Raw genomic sequence first — 17,969 nt, 5'->3', positions numbered from 1 at the left:
ATAAAGCTATCAGTATATTGTGAACAAAAGTCTTGATGTTCCGGATGTTTATATAAGAAATAATGTTAATCTGATGTAGTGGTAGCATATTAATTTACATAATAGTTTCACATTTTAATGTTCAAGTAATCCGTTATAGATGGAATAGAATAACAAAATTATTGTCAACTAGTTGTTAACAAGATAGACTCCATAGCAACAACCACAACCAAGCAGAAGAAAGAGCACAGTCATGGCTTTGGTTCTGTTCACTGTAGTTTTCACACAACAAAATGAAATGATCATGTGGACTGATGGCCAAGAGATCCATCCAGGGAAGTTCAGCTGCCAAGGTGCAAGTCTTATTTCAGGTGACTCCACACTGGGCGACTTGTGTGTAGATGATGGTGAAATGAACATGAGGACAATACAACACCCAGTTCACGAGCAGAGAAAATCTTTAACCCAGCCAGGAATCAAACCTGGGGCCCGCTGAATGGTAGGCAAACACCCAGCTAAGCTGGTGAACAATTTCACACAATGCCTGTGGCTGATAGTGTAATACTCGTGATTCATTGTTTGCATTGTTTTTCTGTATGGCATATTTATTTTAATGACTAAATATCCTAAATTAGTCACAAAAGGGAGGAGAAATGTGATAAGAGTACTATCACCCTGCTAAGTAAACCCAACAATGCATGTCAATGGGCAGCATGTGAATGAATCCAGAATGAAGATGACCAGCTGCTTCTGTCACACTGTTTTGTATGCAAGGACAAGCAAGAACCAACAACATCACTCCCTCATAAGCTCAACTGTCAGTCACTTTGTTATTTTGATCAAGGTATAGATGTTGGGGTTCTGTGAATGGCATGATCATTCATGCATTCATTCATTCACACACTGTGTGCCGTTGACTGCATAATGAAGGAGAGCCTTCATGGCTGTGGAATGAGTCAAGTTATACATTAACAGGAAGAAGCAACCATTGCTGGTTAGTCATATGGTAAACATTACAGAAGTCAAATATCCTAAATTTTGTGGAACTTGCAAATGCCCATAATGAATACAACCTCAAAAAATATGAAGAACTGCTTCAGAGCTATGAGTAATTGCTGGGAGATGATGTGCATGTGGACCCATCCAAGCCTTCTCTTGTGTGACCAAAAAGCTCATAATTACCCTACACTCAACCAGTAAAGAGCTATCAGATATGAAAGAGAGTGTCAGTATATCCTGATTACATCCAAAGGAGCAATATCAACATGTGAGTTAATGTAAACTGGGCAGAACTGATGTCATCAGGAAATGAGACAGTCATACCATGAAATTTCAGTCATCAAAACAATAATCAGTATGTGGGACAAGTGGATAATGATGAGAGATTGTTTCAGAATAAAATATGAGCACAGCATGAAATGATTACAATGTTGTCTGCATGGTCATAATGGAATGTACAGCTTTGTAAATAGTGCTGGCTTTTTGTAGCAATACTGCAGTGTATGTGGAGTGTGATGTACTGATGGTTCAAAACAATTTTTTCGGGAATTTACCAGTGACCTGCTTACCACAGTGTCAGCTCTCATTGTTCAGAAACCACGAACATCTCACACTGTAATGAGCACTGTTTCATCTAAATCTGTGGAGATGGTCACAATTGTTAGATATTTCTGTGGTGACCACATCTTACCACTTGCATTATTAAGTGATACAGCAGATAAATTCCAATTTCTGGCACTATTTAATACAACATACGATCCTGGCTCCTGCATATTGAGAGTAATTTTAACAACAATCATTACATCTAGGCTGTTTTAGAGCATGACATACTGTGCCTCTTTTGGGCAATTTTACATGATATATTGCAGCAGGTCATTACTCAACCACCTGTGGTAAGGAACATGCAAGGTTCCTTCAAAGAATGACTGGTACTGCTGCTTCTCTGGCCCACTCATTTGCCTGAATATGTCACTTATCAGATAGGTGATACCTGACTGATCAGTAATTTGTACAGCACAGTCCCTTTATAGAAAGCATTTTAAGCGAGATGCTCCAGGAACATGGCCACATTGTATATTATTCCATGACACAACGTTTATAGGTTTTGATTGGGCTTCATACTATACAGAATTCTTAAAGTCAGGTATCATGTACAGTAACATAAGTCTAATAAGGTTGTTGTTGCTTTTTTTTCACATGTATATAACCTGTGCTATACCAATCATTTTGGTTGCTATGAATCTACTCAGCATTACAATTCCTTAGAAAGACTAGTACAGTACTTATCAACCTCCCATTGTATTTTCACAAACAGGTGGTGAACCTTATATGTATACTTCCTGTGTAGCAATCCTGTGCACCCATCAGAGTGGCAGATTTTCTAACCACTGTTTTATTGGAATCTGGTAGGCAATTCTTTCCCTTTATATGCACTTTGAGATCTATCAGGACTAACTATGACTTATGTTTCTCTGAGACACAGTAAACATTAGCTAATTTATTTTATTTCCATTTGTTTTACTGTTACATAGAATACAAATACCATGCCTATAGGTATAGTTCTAGCTTTGATTATTGTTGGTATCTATAAAGATTTAATGCATGAATGAGGATATTATTGCTTTCTCTCTTCGAATTTTGCAATTTTACGATATTGCAGTGCCTGTGTTATTCTGAATTACAGCCCAAAGCTCCTTTGGATATGCACACACATCTAAAAGAACAGACATTGCGGTGACTACAATTGTTATGAACTACATTAAGTGTAATCCAAATTGCAAATATGGGCAACCACCAGCTGTATAATTAAATGATGACAGCGAAAGTTTGTGCCGGACCAGGACTTGAAACAGGATTTCCATTATGTGTAAGGGTCGAATGAAAAGTAATGCTTCCACCTTCGTTAATTGAGTTTGGATGGGAATATTTTAATAAATCAAATGCAGAAACAATCCTTAGAATGTGATCTTTAATTACCAATATTTAGTTTTCCACATAATCACCAGCCAATAGGATACATTACTGCCAACGATGAACAAGTTTTCTGAAGCTGTCACAGAAGAAGTCGACACTCTGTTTCTGCAACCACAGTCTCACAGTTCTCTCAACGTGTTCATCAGAAGCATAATGATGTCGCCAAAGATCATCTTTCACTATCAGGAACTGATGGAAGTCAGACGGTGCCAAATCTGGACCATATGGAGGATGCCGTACAGTGGTGAGATTCAGTCTCTGAAGTTCTGCAGTGGTGGCGTGCAAAGTGTCTGGTTTGGCATTGTCATGCTGCAGGAAAACATTTCCCTTTTCATTTTGGATCCTTGTCAGCCATTGTTTCAGAGGTCACAGAATTGTGATGTAACAGTCTGAATTTATTGTTGTTCCAGAATCAAGGAAACCAACATGGATAACACCATCTGTGTCCCAGAACACTGTCGCTGTGATTTTTCCAGCTGAGGGCTGCGTCTTGAATTTCTTTTTCTGGGACAAATCTTTGTGTCGATATTCCATAGCCTGATGTTTCATCTCCGGGTCATAATGGGATACCCATGTTTTGTCTCCTGTCACAATTGAATGGAGAAAGGCGTCACCTTCATTCTTGTAATGCAAGAGGAGTTCCTGACAAATTTCGTGTCTGTGTGCTGTCATTTCAGGAGTCAGCATCCGGGGTACCCATAGTGCACAGATCTTCCAATAGACAATCAAAGCAATAATGTAACCCACATGTTCTTATGAAATGCTGATTGTGCTTGCAATTTCTCTCTGAGTGGTACAACCATCAGCCTGAATCAATCTGACAACATTTTGCTTGTGAAACTCGGTGGTTGCTATCACAGGATGTCCAACTCTTTGTTTGTCATGCAGGTCAGTTGTTCCCACCTCAACATCTTTAAACTTATTCACCCAACACCACACAGTACTCAAATCAACACAATCACCATAAACTGCTTTCATTCTCTGATGAATATGCTTTGGGGTGACACCTTCTGCTGTCAAGAATTCAGTGACTGCACATTGCTTAAATCGCATTGCCTGACTGTCTGTGCAGGGTTACATACTTTACACTGTAACAAAACAACCGTTCAATGCCAAGGCTTCCTGCCAACTGGAGCTGTAGAGAAGAGGCTACAGAACAAGCCAGTACCTGCCGCATACCAATGCTGCCAACTGCTGAAAAGTTACAAAGGTGGAGGCATTACTTTTCAGTCAATCCTTGTATATTCCCATACAGGTGAAACATATTACCTGAAAGCTGTTTACCCAGTGTTGACAGATAAATATGATATTGCAATTCCTGTGTCATTCTGAACTATGACCCAAAGTTCCTTTGGACATGCATGACGTACGAGTATGGGTTGCAGATGCATGGTTAATGACGTACAGAAATTTGGGTTTGGTTGGGAGTCACACACAGATGGCCAAATGGTAAGACGACCACTCACAATAAGTGGGAAATCCTGCTTCAAGTACTGGTCTAGCACAAATTTTCATTATCATCATTCCATTCTACAGCTGATGGTTACCATATTCAGAATTGCAATTACACTTAATGTATTTCATAACTGCTGCAATCACTGCAGTGCCTGTTCCTTTGGATAAGCATGCATGTCTGAAGGGAACTTTGGGTTATGATTGAGAATAACAAAGACACTGCAATATCTGCCGACACCACACAAATGACTTTCAAGTAATATGTTTCACTTATAAGGGAATAAACATAATGGATGTATGAGTGCAGGTTGTAGATGCATGGCTGATGATGTATGGAAGGTTGGGTCTTGCCATGCATCATGCATTGATAACAAAATGGAAAGGTTACTGTTCGTGATAAGCAGGAAATCTGGGTTTGAGTCCCAGTCCGACACAAATTTTCATTGTCGTCATTCCATTATACAGCTGATAGTTGTTCATATTTTGAATTGTGATTACACTTAATGTATTTGAAAATTTTATTTTGGATTCATAAAATTTGTCTGTTCAGTGGATATGTAAAGCAGAAATTGGGACTCTATTAAAACATAGTACAAATTAAAGTAGAAATTAAATATATGTGTTTGGCATCTCAATCATTTTGTTGGGCTGAAGCTTCAAAATGCCTGCTCAGCTCCACACCCCAGCAAAAATCTACATACAGCTATGGCTGGTAGTTGTTCCAAATGTAGTTAACATAAGACATCTACTACTTTAAAGTTGTGCTACAACAGTCAATGGGGAAAATCAAGCTTGACAACTGAAGAAACAGATAAAAAGATACTATAAATTTATGTGCAAACAATACCTGATAGAGAACATCTTCATAAACAAAATACTGGTCATCATTTGAAGCAGTCAGTTGAACATCCTGAAACACAAAACAAGTCTTGTTACAGAGAAAAAGTGAGTGCTGTTACATTTGTAGAATATCTGAAGCATAACCAGAATCTATGAGACAAGAAAATTACTATCTTAAATATCAAAAAGAGGCAGTAGATGTGTGGTACAAGACAACTTCAATGAAAACTGAAAGTACAGTGCCATTGTCAAGTAATCTGATGTTATTAGTTCAAAATGTGACTGCTCATTGTATGATGTCAATCAAAGAGGAAATTGTATCATTTATCCATTATTGAGCAACAGAGTTGTGAAAGCTACTGAGTTCATCACTGAATAGCCATGCTTAACAACTGTGATGTGCAAGGAAAAATACAAATGCTGCTTCAGGAAATAATCTACAAAATGTATACCTGCAGCCGTTATATACATCTCATCCTAAATTAAGTCTTGGAAGAAACAAGAAATACCTTAAAGCTGATAACAAATGCAACCTGAAGTCTCTTCACATGATATATCAATCAAATATAGTTCAGAAACTGTATGGGTGGTTGCTAGAGCCTTCATTATCCTTATTGAAGGTTTCCAAAAGAAATCACCACTGTTTGATGCTTCCTTGACAGCCTGTTATTTTTTAACCACCTTCACATTTCGTGATTGTCCTTAGTTTCCAATTTTACAATGCTTAATTTTCAGTTCCTTATGTGTATGATTTTCATATTCTCCTTCATCTTGTCAAAGAAAATTATTTTAGATCTTTTCATAGATCTTCATCCTCAAGAACATTCTGCATAGATTTAGTGGATTTTCTTTTGTTCAGAGGCTTGAAGCACATGTCCTGGATGGCTACAATTGATGTCTGCCTCTATACATAAATCACAGATTTCTGTGTTTTCTTCATTATACTCTAGTTTCATTCTGAATACTGTGCAATACCTTCCTTCATTTAGTATGTTATATTCTAACATTATTCACATAGAAACAAATAACTCATTTTAATCATTCACTGCTCAGCATCCTCGAAACTCATTTGACAAATTTTACTTTCAAACCCGAGCTTGTTTCTGATCTCATGCTGAGGTGACAGATGTCATGGGACAGTGATATGCAGATATACAGATTCTGGTAGCATCAAATATACAAGGTACAGAAGGGCAGTGAAATGGCAGAGCTGACATTTTTATTCAGGTGATTCATGTGAAAAGGTTTCTGATGTGATTGTGGCTACACGACAAGAATTAACAGACTTTGAACACAGAATATTAGTTGCAGCTAGATACATGGGACATTACATTTTGGAAATCATTAGGAAATTCAATATTCTGAGATCCAAAGTGACAAGATGTGCCAAAAATATCAAATATCAGCCATTACTTCTCCTCGCAGACAACACAGTGGCTGACAGCTTTCTCTTAATGAACAAGAGCAGTGGCATATCCATAGAGTGGCCAGTACTAACAGACAAGCAACACTGAATGCAGTAACAGCAGAAATCAATGTAGGACATATGATGAAAGTATCTGTTACGGGACTGTGGCAAAATTAGATGTTAATGGGCTATGGCAGCAGATGATCAAAATGAGTGCATTTGCTAACAGGATGACATCACCTACATCAAGACTCATGGGCCTGCCACCACATTGGTTGGACCCTGGATGACTGTAAAACTAAGCCCTTGTCAGATGAATCGAGATTTCAGTTGGTAAGAGCTGGTAGTAGGGTCTGAACGTGTCACAGACTCCACAAAACCATGGACCCGTGTTGTCAAAAAGGCACTGTGCAAGCTGGTGGTGGCTCCACTACGATGTGGGCTATGTTGACATGGAATGGACTGGGTCCTCTGGTCCAACTGAACCAGTTGTTGACTGTAAATGGTTATATCTGGCTTCTTAGAGACCATTTACAGCCATTCACAGGCTTAATGTTGCTAAACAGTGATGGAATTTTTATGGACCATAATGCGCCATGTCACCAGGCGACAATTGTTCACAGTTGGTTTGACGACCATTCTGGACCATTCGAGTGAATGATTTGCCCACCCAGATCACCCAACATGAATCCCACTGAACATTTATGGGACATAATCAAAATCCTGCACTGGCAACACTTTCACAACTATGAATGTCTATAAAGGCAGCATGGCTCAATATTTTTGCACAGGGCTTCCAAAGAATTGTTGAGTTCATGCCACATCTAGCTGCTCCATATGCCGGGAAAGCAAAGGTCCAACACAATATAAAGAGGTATCCCATGACTTTTGTATGATGTGTGTGTTTGTATAACTAATACCAAAATCCAGTTGAATTTTAACAGTAATCAGTCTGTGCTCAATTTTAATCATGAAATGGACTCCCACAATGTTCAGTATCACATAGTTCTTCTTTGGCTGTCATTCAAGATTTGCATTTTGCATACCATTATTCCTTCATGAAACACTGTAAAGCTGAAATTTACTTCAATCTTTGAAAAAGCAGTGTCATCTAGAATTCATTGATTGAATAGTTTCCTTTACATGCAGTTTTATTACAACACATTGTGTTAGAATAAGTGGCACCATTTGTTCCCCAATTGTGATGCTAAGTGAATGTGTCAGAGTGAGAATTTGATGGAAAGATTGAGTGTTCCACTAAGCCTCCTAATTTATTTCATATTGCTTTTATTGTTAGCTCCAAAAGTCATTAATGTTTACTGTTGTATTTAATGCCACTCTCTCCCCATACTGAAACTTTCACTCTGTACAAGTTTTTGTAGCTATTAGCTTTGCTGTGTGTGTTATGGTTTGCTTGGAGCTTGTTATCAGTCTACTTGTTTCACAAAGAGATGCAGTAATTGAGAAGCCATGTAACTTTTAGGTGGATGGTGTACCAAGTACAAAGATGAAGGAATGAAATATTTTCAATTCTGAGTTCAGTTTTGTTATGTAGTGTACCAACCACAAAGACGGAGGAATGAAATATTTCCAATGCTGAGTTCAGTTTTGTCATGTAGTACATGTTATTGACATGATATGTTATGGAGAACTCTATTAGAATCATTGACAGTTTAGGATCAACTATAAAATTTATGATGCACACAATGTGAAACTGTGGTAACTTCACAGATAATAAAGAAAAATGACAATATTTATTAGTTATCCCATCATGGGACTGATGACTTTGTAATTTGGTCCCTTTATACCCAAACCAACCAACCAACCAACCAACCCATCCCCAGCACATATTAATAAAAAAAGGTGAATATGGCTTTCTTAACATGGGAGTACATATGAAAGCTAGCAGAGACTGGTTTGTTTACATTTCTTTTTGTACAAAGTCATCAGATAATGACTTTGACAAACATATACAAGGTTAAAACATATCACATGTATGTACAAAAATTTGATATGTATCATATTATCTACAAAAATTAATAAATTTGAATTTATATAAATTAGTGTTCTGACAAATTATGGATTGCATAGTAAGGTAATAGTTTCTATGCTTATTTGCAAATATTCATGTCTGTTTCTGACTTACAATTTTGTTGTTCAGCTTTCAACAATTACTTTTATACCTTCTTTCACCGCTTACAAATCACTGCATACTATAATAGCTTGTGGTTTTTGCCACCAAGCAACAACTTGTTTTCATGGCCTAAAGCAGTTACTTTGAATAGTTTAGATTTCTTTCAGTGAATACAGACATTTATTTACAAGAAAAGATTTTAATTTTGTTTCAAAAGCATCCCCTGTATGAGCACTTAAAAATTCTGGAAATTTGTTGTACCGTAGTGAGCCACTGATAAATGAGCTGTGGTATGTTACTTTTAATTTGGGTCTTTGTCACTAATAAAAACTGAAAAACTTTAAAGATGAAGATTGTTTTATAATAAGAACTTATTCAGTTGCTATTGTTTTTATGGGTCATTAATACTACTGTACATTTTAGTATTTCATAAAATATATTTTGGATCATTAACTAACATACCAGACCATAATCAACATAACTTTTGAAACTTGCTAACATCTATGCTCTCATATTTTGCTATTTGATTATTATCAAGATTAATCTGTGTAGCAGGTACATACCTTAATAATGAGTTTATCTACCAGAAGATCATACTGAAGTACATAGTACTTCAACTCATTGAAATAATCATGATGCTGAAACACAAATAAAGTGCTATTAGCAACCAGGCTTCGTACAAAAGATATAGTTGCAGCTAACCAACTAAAAACTACCTAAGAGGCTAGCAGAATCAAATATTCAAGAGGGAAACATTGTATACACAACAAATAAATAAATAAAATCAGGTTATATAAAGAGGAATGGCAGTGATAATATTATTCTTAATACAATAGTAAAAACATATATTTTTGGTGAAAATAATCATAGTATTATTTGTTGTGTGGAAACATTTCACTTCAATTCTGAGTTCTTATCTGTGTTTTGGGAAAGAGCTGTGAGTGTATCAAACATTTGATACCTTGGGATTTCATTCAATGCACATGTACTCTTACATTTATTTACACACTGTTATAATACATAACAAGGATTTATTATTGGCTTTTCTTTCCATACAAGACCAAGAATAAGGCAAGAGACAGAATCATTTGTAACAATACTGACCAGTGACAGCATATGTTTACCAGAGTCACTTCTAAAACATATTCACGTTAGTCCCAGACAAATAATTTGCAGAAATTAATGACACTGGTCATTTATGTTACTGAACTATTTACCCCATGGATGGTTGGTTGGAACATCAGTTCCATTTAATGAGGAAGGCCTTAGTAATGCCCTTACTAATTTAACTTTTTTCATTTTAGTAGGGTCATTTTTCAAATGTTTCATTGTGCAGTTGCTTTTTGCATTGGGCTGTGACATTTTTCTTGTTGTGACATGGAAGCTCTGCTTCAAACATTGGTGCAACAGCAGATGGAACTTTCTACATTCAAGCAACTGGCTGTGTCGGCATTGCTCTTACCACCTTCATCTCTGGTTATGTTTCCACTTCCATTCACACCATTTAATGAGGTGGGGGAAGATTGCATATGAACAATATCTATGACAAAGTTTCTTTGCTTACCACGTGACAGATGCAGAGATATGTTGTGCACTGTTTTTGTCATGGATTTTTCTTGCTTTGTATCGGATGTTGAGCCAGTTGGCCCCAGTAAAGGAATCTTCTTGGTTGTCTTTTGACAACAAAAAAATGGCTCTGAGCACTATGGGACTTAACTGCTGTGGTCATCAGTCCCCTAGAACTTAGAACTACTTAAATCTAACTAACCTAAGGACATCACACACATCCATGCCCGAGGCAGGATTCGAACCTGCGACCGTAGCGGTTGTGTGGTTCCAGACTGTAGTGCCTAGAACAGCTCGGCCACTCTGGCCAGCTCCTTTTGACAGCATACACTCATTATTTTCTTCTTATTATTGCCAAGGCATGCACATTATGGCTGCTGTGGTTGAATTCTGCCAATGCAAGATATAGCCCCATCGGTCTTATTGTGCCTTGGCCTCGACTCTCCATGGCCATTTTGTCGTGTACAAGTCAGAAGAGTCATTTGCAGATGAGGTCCTCCAACTATAAAATCTTTCCCTTGATGAGGTGTTGTCCATTGCCTAGATGTATGAGGCCACACGCACAGCTGGTCAGCAGCTGAAAGCACGGTGTGATGTCACTGCATTGTAGGGTGGCCCAGCTGCGTCCACTGCATCCAGTGAGGAAAATTTGGTGGCGGTGTAAGCTGGCTGATTTGGCGGCTTCCATGCAGCACATAAACAGCATTCCAGTTGCCAATTTATATTGCCTTGTGTGTGTCTTGTTACTCCCAATATGATAAATCACTGTGTCCCCAGCACATGTCTCCCAATCAATGGCTGAGAACATGGATATGGATATCCAGGAAGCGTCATCATCAGGACCGGTTCCTGATCAGGCATCTAACAAGCTTTTTATCAAGGTTTTGGTACTCTCATGTCAGCTGCACCTGCAGGTGGACACCGGCACAGCAGTTTTCCTGCTTAATGCCCAAACATATATAGACCTTGGCTCTCCTCTACTGTTGCCTGTAAACAGGTGGCTATGGGGGTATGGTAAACAGCAAATCCCCTTTCTTGGTCAATTCACACATGATGTTACCTTTAGATCAGTAACTCAGCATGTTACCTTTATTGTTGTTCATAATGCTAGCTCAGCAAACCATTTCTGGTTTGATACTTTTCATGTCTTTAGCTCGATAGTCAGGGACTCCATATAGTTGGTATCTGCAAATGCCGCTATCAATCATTGGAGTCTCTGTGCTCTGAATTTCAGGATATTTTTGCAGAAGGCCTAGGATGCTCCAAGACTTAAGAGCCTACATAACCTTGAAGCAGTCAGCTCCTAGATTTTTTCATGCTTGGCAGATTCTGATAGCCCTCCAATCCCAAGTCAAGGTAGAGTTGGTCTAGCTCACATCTCTTAGGGTGAGATTCCTATTTACTCTAATGAAAGGGCCACACCCATTGGTACGTGATGAAACACACTGGTAAAATGTGACTTTCAGTGATTTTAATGTCACTGTGAATTCACAGTATGTGGTCAACACATACCCATTGCCACACCTGGAAGAGCTATTCACACAGTTCACACATTTAGAAGAGGCTCAATTCTTCTCGAAACTTGATCTTTCTGAAACATATCACCAGTTACCCTTGGATGAGGAGTCCAAGTATGTCATGGTTCCTAATATGCCTTTCAGCCTGTATCAATACTAGCTGTCAATGTTTGGTGTGGCAACTGCCCCCAAAATACTTCATCATTCTCTGGAACAGGTTGTGTCCACTATTATGCAATGTTTCATCATCATTACTGGGTGTACTACGAGTGACCACTCGCCCAATCTCTGGGCCCTTTTTGAATAACTTTGGGCCATGGGTCTGCATTGCAATCTACAGAAGTCTAAATTTTTCCAACCATCTTGAGAGTATTTGGGCCATACCATATTATGGCAAGGTGCCCAACCCTTGACAAGTCTAACCAAGGCCATTACAGACCTGCCACATTCCTCATCATTGCATGCACTGAAGGCTTTCTTGGTTAAATTGCTTATTACCACTGGCTCATTCCCAGGGCATCCATCATAGCATGCCCTCTATACCTTCTTTTCTCCAAGAATGGTTCCTTTGTCTGGTCTCTGTGTCTCTGGTGTGCGACCAGGCATTTTCCATGCTGAAGGACTGCCGCAGATTGATACCGTGTCGAGCTACTTTTGATTTTAACAAACCATTGGTTTCGGCTACAGAACCTTCGTAGTACAGTGTGGGGGCTGACCTAGCCCATCAAAATGCAGACGATTCAGAATAGCCACTGGTGTTCAAATCCAGAACTCTCCGTTCAGCACAAGTCCATTACTTTCAGGTCAAAAAAGAAGTTCTGACCAATGCATATGCAGTCACCAAATTTTACGTCTTCTTGTATGGTACCAAATCCCAGCTCATTACGGAGCACAACCATTAGTTTTGTTATTCAGTCCATCCACAAAGGTACCAAATAAGGCGGCCTACAGGTTGCAGCACTGGTGATTGTTCCTCTCCAAAAACCACTATGACATTCATTTTCACCCCACTGGGCACTGTGCCAGTGGGGACATCTTATTTAGGCCACCTATCAATCCAAACCCCAAGTTTGATACAGACAAGCTCGTGCATTTCCATATGGATGTTGCCTCCTACCAAGTGGTAAATGACTTCCAATCACTAGTACCAAAGTTGGCAGGGACACAGCATCTGACCCCATCCTCAAGCAGGTCATACACCTCATTCAGCAGGGCTGGCCATCTCATCCTCAGGACCACGCTTCCGACCTGATACATAATTATTTTGTCTTGCAACATCATCTCAGTCTCAGATGGGGTCCTCCTCCTCTCCGCGGATGGTGCAGCCCATCTCCCAGGGTGGTCATTCCTGGGAGTTTGTTCCAGGAGGTCTTACTGCTGTTACTTGACAGTGACTGTGGTGTTTCCCACACCATAGCCTTGGCTCACAGACATGTGTACTGGCCCAGCATTGACCGGGAGCTGGAGCATTTGGTGGCTGCATGTCCCCAGTGCGCTAGTCAACAGGTGACTCCCAAATCTTTGTTTCCCCCATGGTGTTCAGCAACCCAGCCCTGGGAATGCATCCATGTGACTTTTGCAGGTCCATTTCTGAATGTGTTTTGGCTGGGGTTTCATTGATGCATTCTCATATTTTACATACATGGCCTGGTGCTCCCTGGAACTATCAAATTTACTATTCAGTCTCTTTCAAAAATATTTTCTGTGGATGATCTCCCAGTTACTCTCATTTCTGACAATGGACCTCAGTTCCTGACCCAGCCTTTTTGTGATTTCAATGTGTGGTCAGGCATTCGCCATGTTCGCTCCCTTCCCTTTCACCCTCAATCAAATAGTGAGGTCATGTGCGTGGTTTGTACCTTTAAGGCCAAGATGAAAAAATATCTGCAGGATTTTCCTGCTGAGACAGCATTACTGTTTTTCCTGACAGCCTACTGGATGACTCCTATTGGTTCCTGTAGCCCTGCTGAGCTTCTCCATGGCCACCAGACATGGACTCTGCTACAGCTCCTGCACCTGCTTTTCGCCACTGTCAAGTTCCACTGTACAACACAGGGGTGGCAGTCAGCATGTTTGGTTTTGGTCAGCACCCCTGCTGGTTACCAATACCCATCATGTGTCAGAACAGATGCCATGTCTACACTCTCCGGATGGTGCCATCAAAGTCAATTCTGAGGTCAGGTGGGCACCCTCTCACTTGTCCTGTCCATGCCTCCACCCTTGCTGGTGCCTCAGTTGCTGGGTGCCTCCTAGCTGCTGGTGTTCAAGCCTCAATTTCTGCCTGCATCAGCACTGCCTGACAAGCCTTCAATGCCACAGCCTCCAGCAGCTGCTGTGGTGCCCTTCCAGCAGGCAGACACACCCCTCACTCAACATCTCCTGTGTGACCTCAGCCTTTGGCAGAGTCGCATCCACCTTCCCCATTACTGCCAGACACTACCATGGATCCTAGCTTGGAATGCCCATCACAGGTCCTGTCATGTCATGCTCCCACAGGGGAGCATGGGGTGGCACTTTGCATCTGCCATTTTCATCCATATTTCAAGGTTACCCCCAGCTGGGAGTTTCTCTCCCCTCTTTCCTCAGAGGCCTCCATCTCTACATTGTTGCCATTCACTCCTGGCTCAGGGAATCAGTGATCCACATAAAATCCCACACCAGCAATCCGGGCACACAGCTGTATGGTTCGTGACGGAAATCTCAAGACACTAGCACTGGTAGAGATCCCCACTCTTGGGTGGGTGTGCAGCCTCTCAGTGGTGCAATCTACAGCCCAGCCAATGGCTTAAATAGTCATGTTTACTTTCAGCCAATGTGTCCTAGACTAGTAAGGTACCCACTCAGTGGCAACTGTTTTCCTGCACCAAAATTCTTTGTGTTCTGGCATCAAAACAATATCAACGAAGTCTGTAAAAAAGATTTCACAGTGTCCTACCTCATGTGGAAACTGAGAGATAATTATCTCTCTACCACCACATATTTTGTGCTCTTTCAGTAACATATATGACCTACTCATATGGGGCCATTCTCATAATATCAATAACATTTTTAAAGTCCATCTAATATGCAAGGCTAGTCCTAAAGAGCCAGGGTGGTTCTAAAGAGCACTACTGCCCTGTTTTTACCAGGCTTAGGGTACTAGAAGTGGTGAATTTCTTTATCTATGATTATGCACTCTTTGTCAAGAACAACATGAAAAAGTGTTTTTCAGGGAAACAATTCATGAAAATGACACTAGAAATAAGGCAAACATTGACATTCCAAGGGACAGGTTAGCAACAACTGAGAACCCTCAGAAAGTGAATGTCCTCAGAATTTTTAACAAGTTTCATTTCACTGCTTCATCCTTCCCATTTAAAAAAAATCAAATTTAAGTTATACAGGCTGTTCAGAAATACCCATTAGCAACTTCTAGGACTTGTAGAGGGGAATGAGTAGATAATACTGTGAACTGGAACCCATGTCTGCAAACATAGTTTCCACACTGTTATTTGAAAACATGTTGGTAGTGTGGCCTCTTTTACAAGTAATTGACTAGGTGTGACCCAGTACATCACTTGTTTTACAATTTGACTCATCAATAGTCAAATACTTTCATGTTCTTGTTCATGGGTTCTCTTCAATGTGATGCAGTATGGCCTCTTCCAGTTCAGGTGTCTGACGTCTCCTTGTAGCACCACAGTCATGTCTGCTGGCTGAAAGTGTCCTTTCTCAAAGCCACTGCATAACTGTGGTGAAAAGCATGTGATGGAGCCATATGTTGTGGAGAACAATCTTGATAAAGACAGCTATCAACTCTTCCATTACCCTGAACTTCATCATTCAGAAGGATTGTGTTGGTGTATTCTGCAAATATGTGCTCATCCATGTTGCTCTAATTCTCACAGACACATGGATGAGGCTCAGACAAAATCACAGAGGTAGGATAGAGACCAAATGATGGCAGACAATCTGACATAACCCCCACCCCACCATGACTACCCTGTTGCATATCTACCTAGAAAACATGTTTTCAAGTGGCTGTGGAAGGGAAATGGTATGTTTCTGGACTTGGATTCCCATTCAAAGTGTTATGTACTCACTCCCCTCTACAAGTCCTAGAAGTTTGTAATGGGAATTTCTGAATACCTTGTACAACTGGCTAACAAAAAATCAATGTTACAATATAAAAGAGTTCAATGAAAATGATAATGTTGATATTAATATTTAAGGTTTTTTCTGTATTTGTAGAAGATACTACATTTGTGCATGTAGTATGCATATTAATTTTAATACTTTGATTGTAACTGTAACTTGCTGCTGTATGTGGTCAATGGCAACAAGGAATTTGAATAAAGAATCTGAATCTGAACCATAAGCACTCCTGCCACTTGATTCAGTTTGAACCATTAAATGACACCCACTAATGTTGTAGATCCTATGGCAGTAGGTGACAATGACACCTGTAGCAGACAGAGCTTGAAGTTTGTAATTTATGCTTGATTTAGTTTCTACATAAGCATAACACTATTTTGGACTCTATTCCTCTGTGAAAGAGACAGATTCTCTCTCTCTTTATCTCTGGATAATTGTTGTTGCAATATCGTGATGAAAAAGTTGATTGCTTTTTGCAAACTGCTGGACGGTGCACTGGCAATTTTTGACAGAGTTTATATGGCTATTACAAACTGTAACAATGATGGAGTGGCAAGATGGTGTCCTGTTGTGAATGCACTGTGGAGATTCTCAGATACTCTCGTTGCTCTCTTGTTTCCATAGAGAACACTAGCCCATCCACCCAATGGTAACTAGTAACTGTGCCAAGATCTGAAGATTTTGATGTGCTTCAGAAGGTAGACTGTGTGAAGGTAATGGCCATATGGCTTCTAACAAACAGGTTTGCGGCATTGCTTCCTGCTGATAATGAGACACTGTCCGTAGTATTGCCTCAGCAGTTTGAGTAGATCCCATAAAGGGGAAAGACAGGGATTTTAGTACTAGGCAGTTCCAAAGTATGTCCCCAGAAACAGTACACAAAGACAATCACTAGAACTCTGACACCATTCCCTACTCTTTTCATAAAGCTGGCCCCATTCATGAGGACTCTGCATAGATTTTGGTTTGCAGCACCATTCTGGGGTGGCCATACGTTCTGGGGGAGAGTCAGCTGGTGGCAATGCCTACATAAAACACCATGTAGAAGTTGCAGCAGAGATAGTATATGATATAACTGATTTCAAAGGCTCTAGCCCTGAAAGAGTAGGATAACCTTGATAATACTGGAAGAGGATCAGCTGGGTGAGTGCATAATGGCATTTGAGTTTTCCACAAGAATACAACTCATGTGGAAAGTGTTAAGAGTTTGAAGTGGAATGATCATATAAAATTAATTGTTGGTAAGGCGGGTGCCAGGTTGAGATTCATTGGGAGAGTCCTTAGAAAATGTAGTCCATCAACAAAGGAGGTGGCTTACAAAACACTTGTTCGACCTATACTTGAGTATTGCTCATCAGTGTGGGATCCGTACCAGGTCGGGTTGACAGAGGAGATAGAGAAGATCCAAAGAAGAACAGCGTGTTTTGTCACAGGGTTATTTGGTAAGCATGATAGTGTTACGGAGATGTTTAGCAAACTCAAGTGGCAGACTCTGCAAGACAGGTGCTCTGGATCACAGTGTAGCTTGCTGTCCAGGCTTCGAGAGGGTACATTTCTAGATGAGGTATCGAATATATTGCTTCCCCCTACTTATACCTCCCGAGGAGGTCATGAATGTAAAATTAGAAAGATTCGAGCATGCACGGAGGCTTTCCGGCAGTCGTTCTTCCCGCAAACCATATGCGACTGGAACAGGAAAGGGAGGCAATGACAGTGGCACGTAAAGTGCCCTCCCCCACACACTGTTGGGTGGCTTGCGGAGTATAAATGTAGATGTAGGTATGTCATAAGGATGGACCGGGATACTTTGTAGACAGGGGAGTGAAATACCACTTTGGACATGTGAGGTGGATATTCCCCATTTCAGGGCATGATGAAAGTTAGTCAAAAATGTGATAGAGAGTGTGGTTAAGATGTTTTAGTCTGCAGTGATATTAAAAAATGAGAAGTGGGCTGCTGTTCA

At 40.1% G+C, this 17,969-nt stretch overlaps 1 protein-coding gene across 1 annotated transcript in view; it reads right to left on the bottom strand.

Annotated features, from left to right (window-relative positions):
* Nucleotides 1–17,969, bottom strand: part of LOC124625756 (TBC1 domain family member 19) — a 179,099-nt gene that overhangs the window by 70,280 nt on the left and 90,850 nt on the right. Inside the window, exons 8-9 of the mRNA XM_047149199.1 lie at nucleotides 9,353–9,427; nucleotides 5,255–5,317 (exon numbers count right to left, since the gene is read on the bottom strand). Of these exons, the coding sequence (XP_047005155.1) occupies nucleotides 5,255–5,317; nucleotides 9,353–9,427 (138 nt within the window). The remainder of the gene's footprint in view (nucleotides 1–5,254; nucleotides 5,318–9,352; nucleotides 9,428–17,969) is intronic.

The sequence above is a fragment of the Schistocerca americana genome, chromosome 1 (genome assembly GCF_021461395.2).
Source record: "Schistocerca americana isolate TAMUIC-IGC-003095 chromosome 1, iqSchAmer2.1, whole genome shotgun sequence".
Lineage (NCBI taxonomy): Eukaryota > Metazoa > Arthropoda > Insecta > Orthoptera > Acrididae > Schistocerca > Schistocerca americana.
Note: the sequence above shows the minus strand (reverse complement) of the source record. Positions and strands in the feature narration are given on the sequence as shown.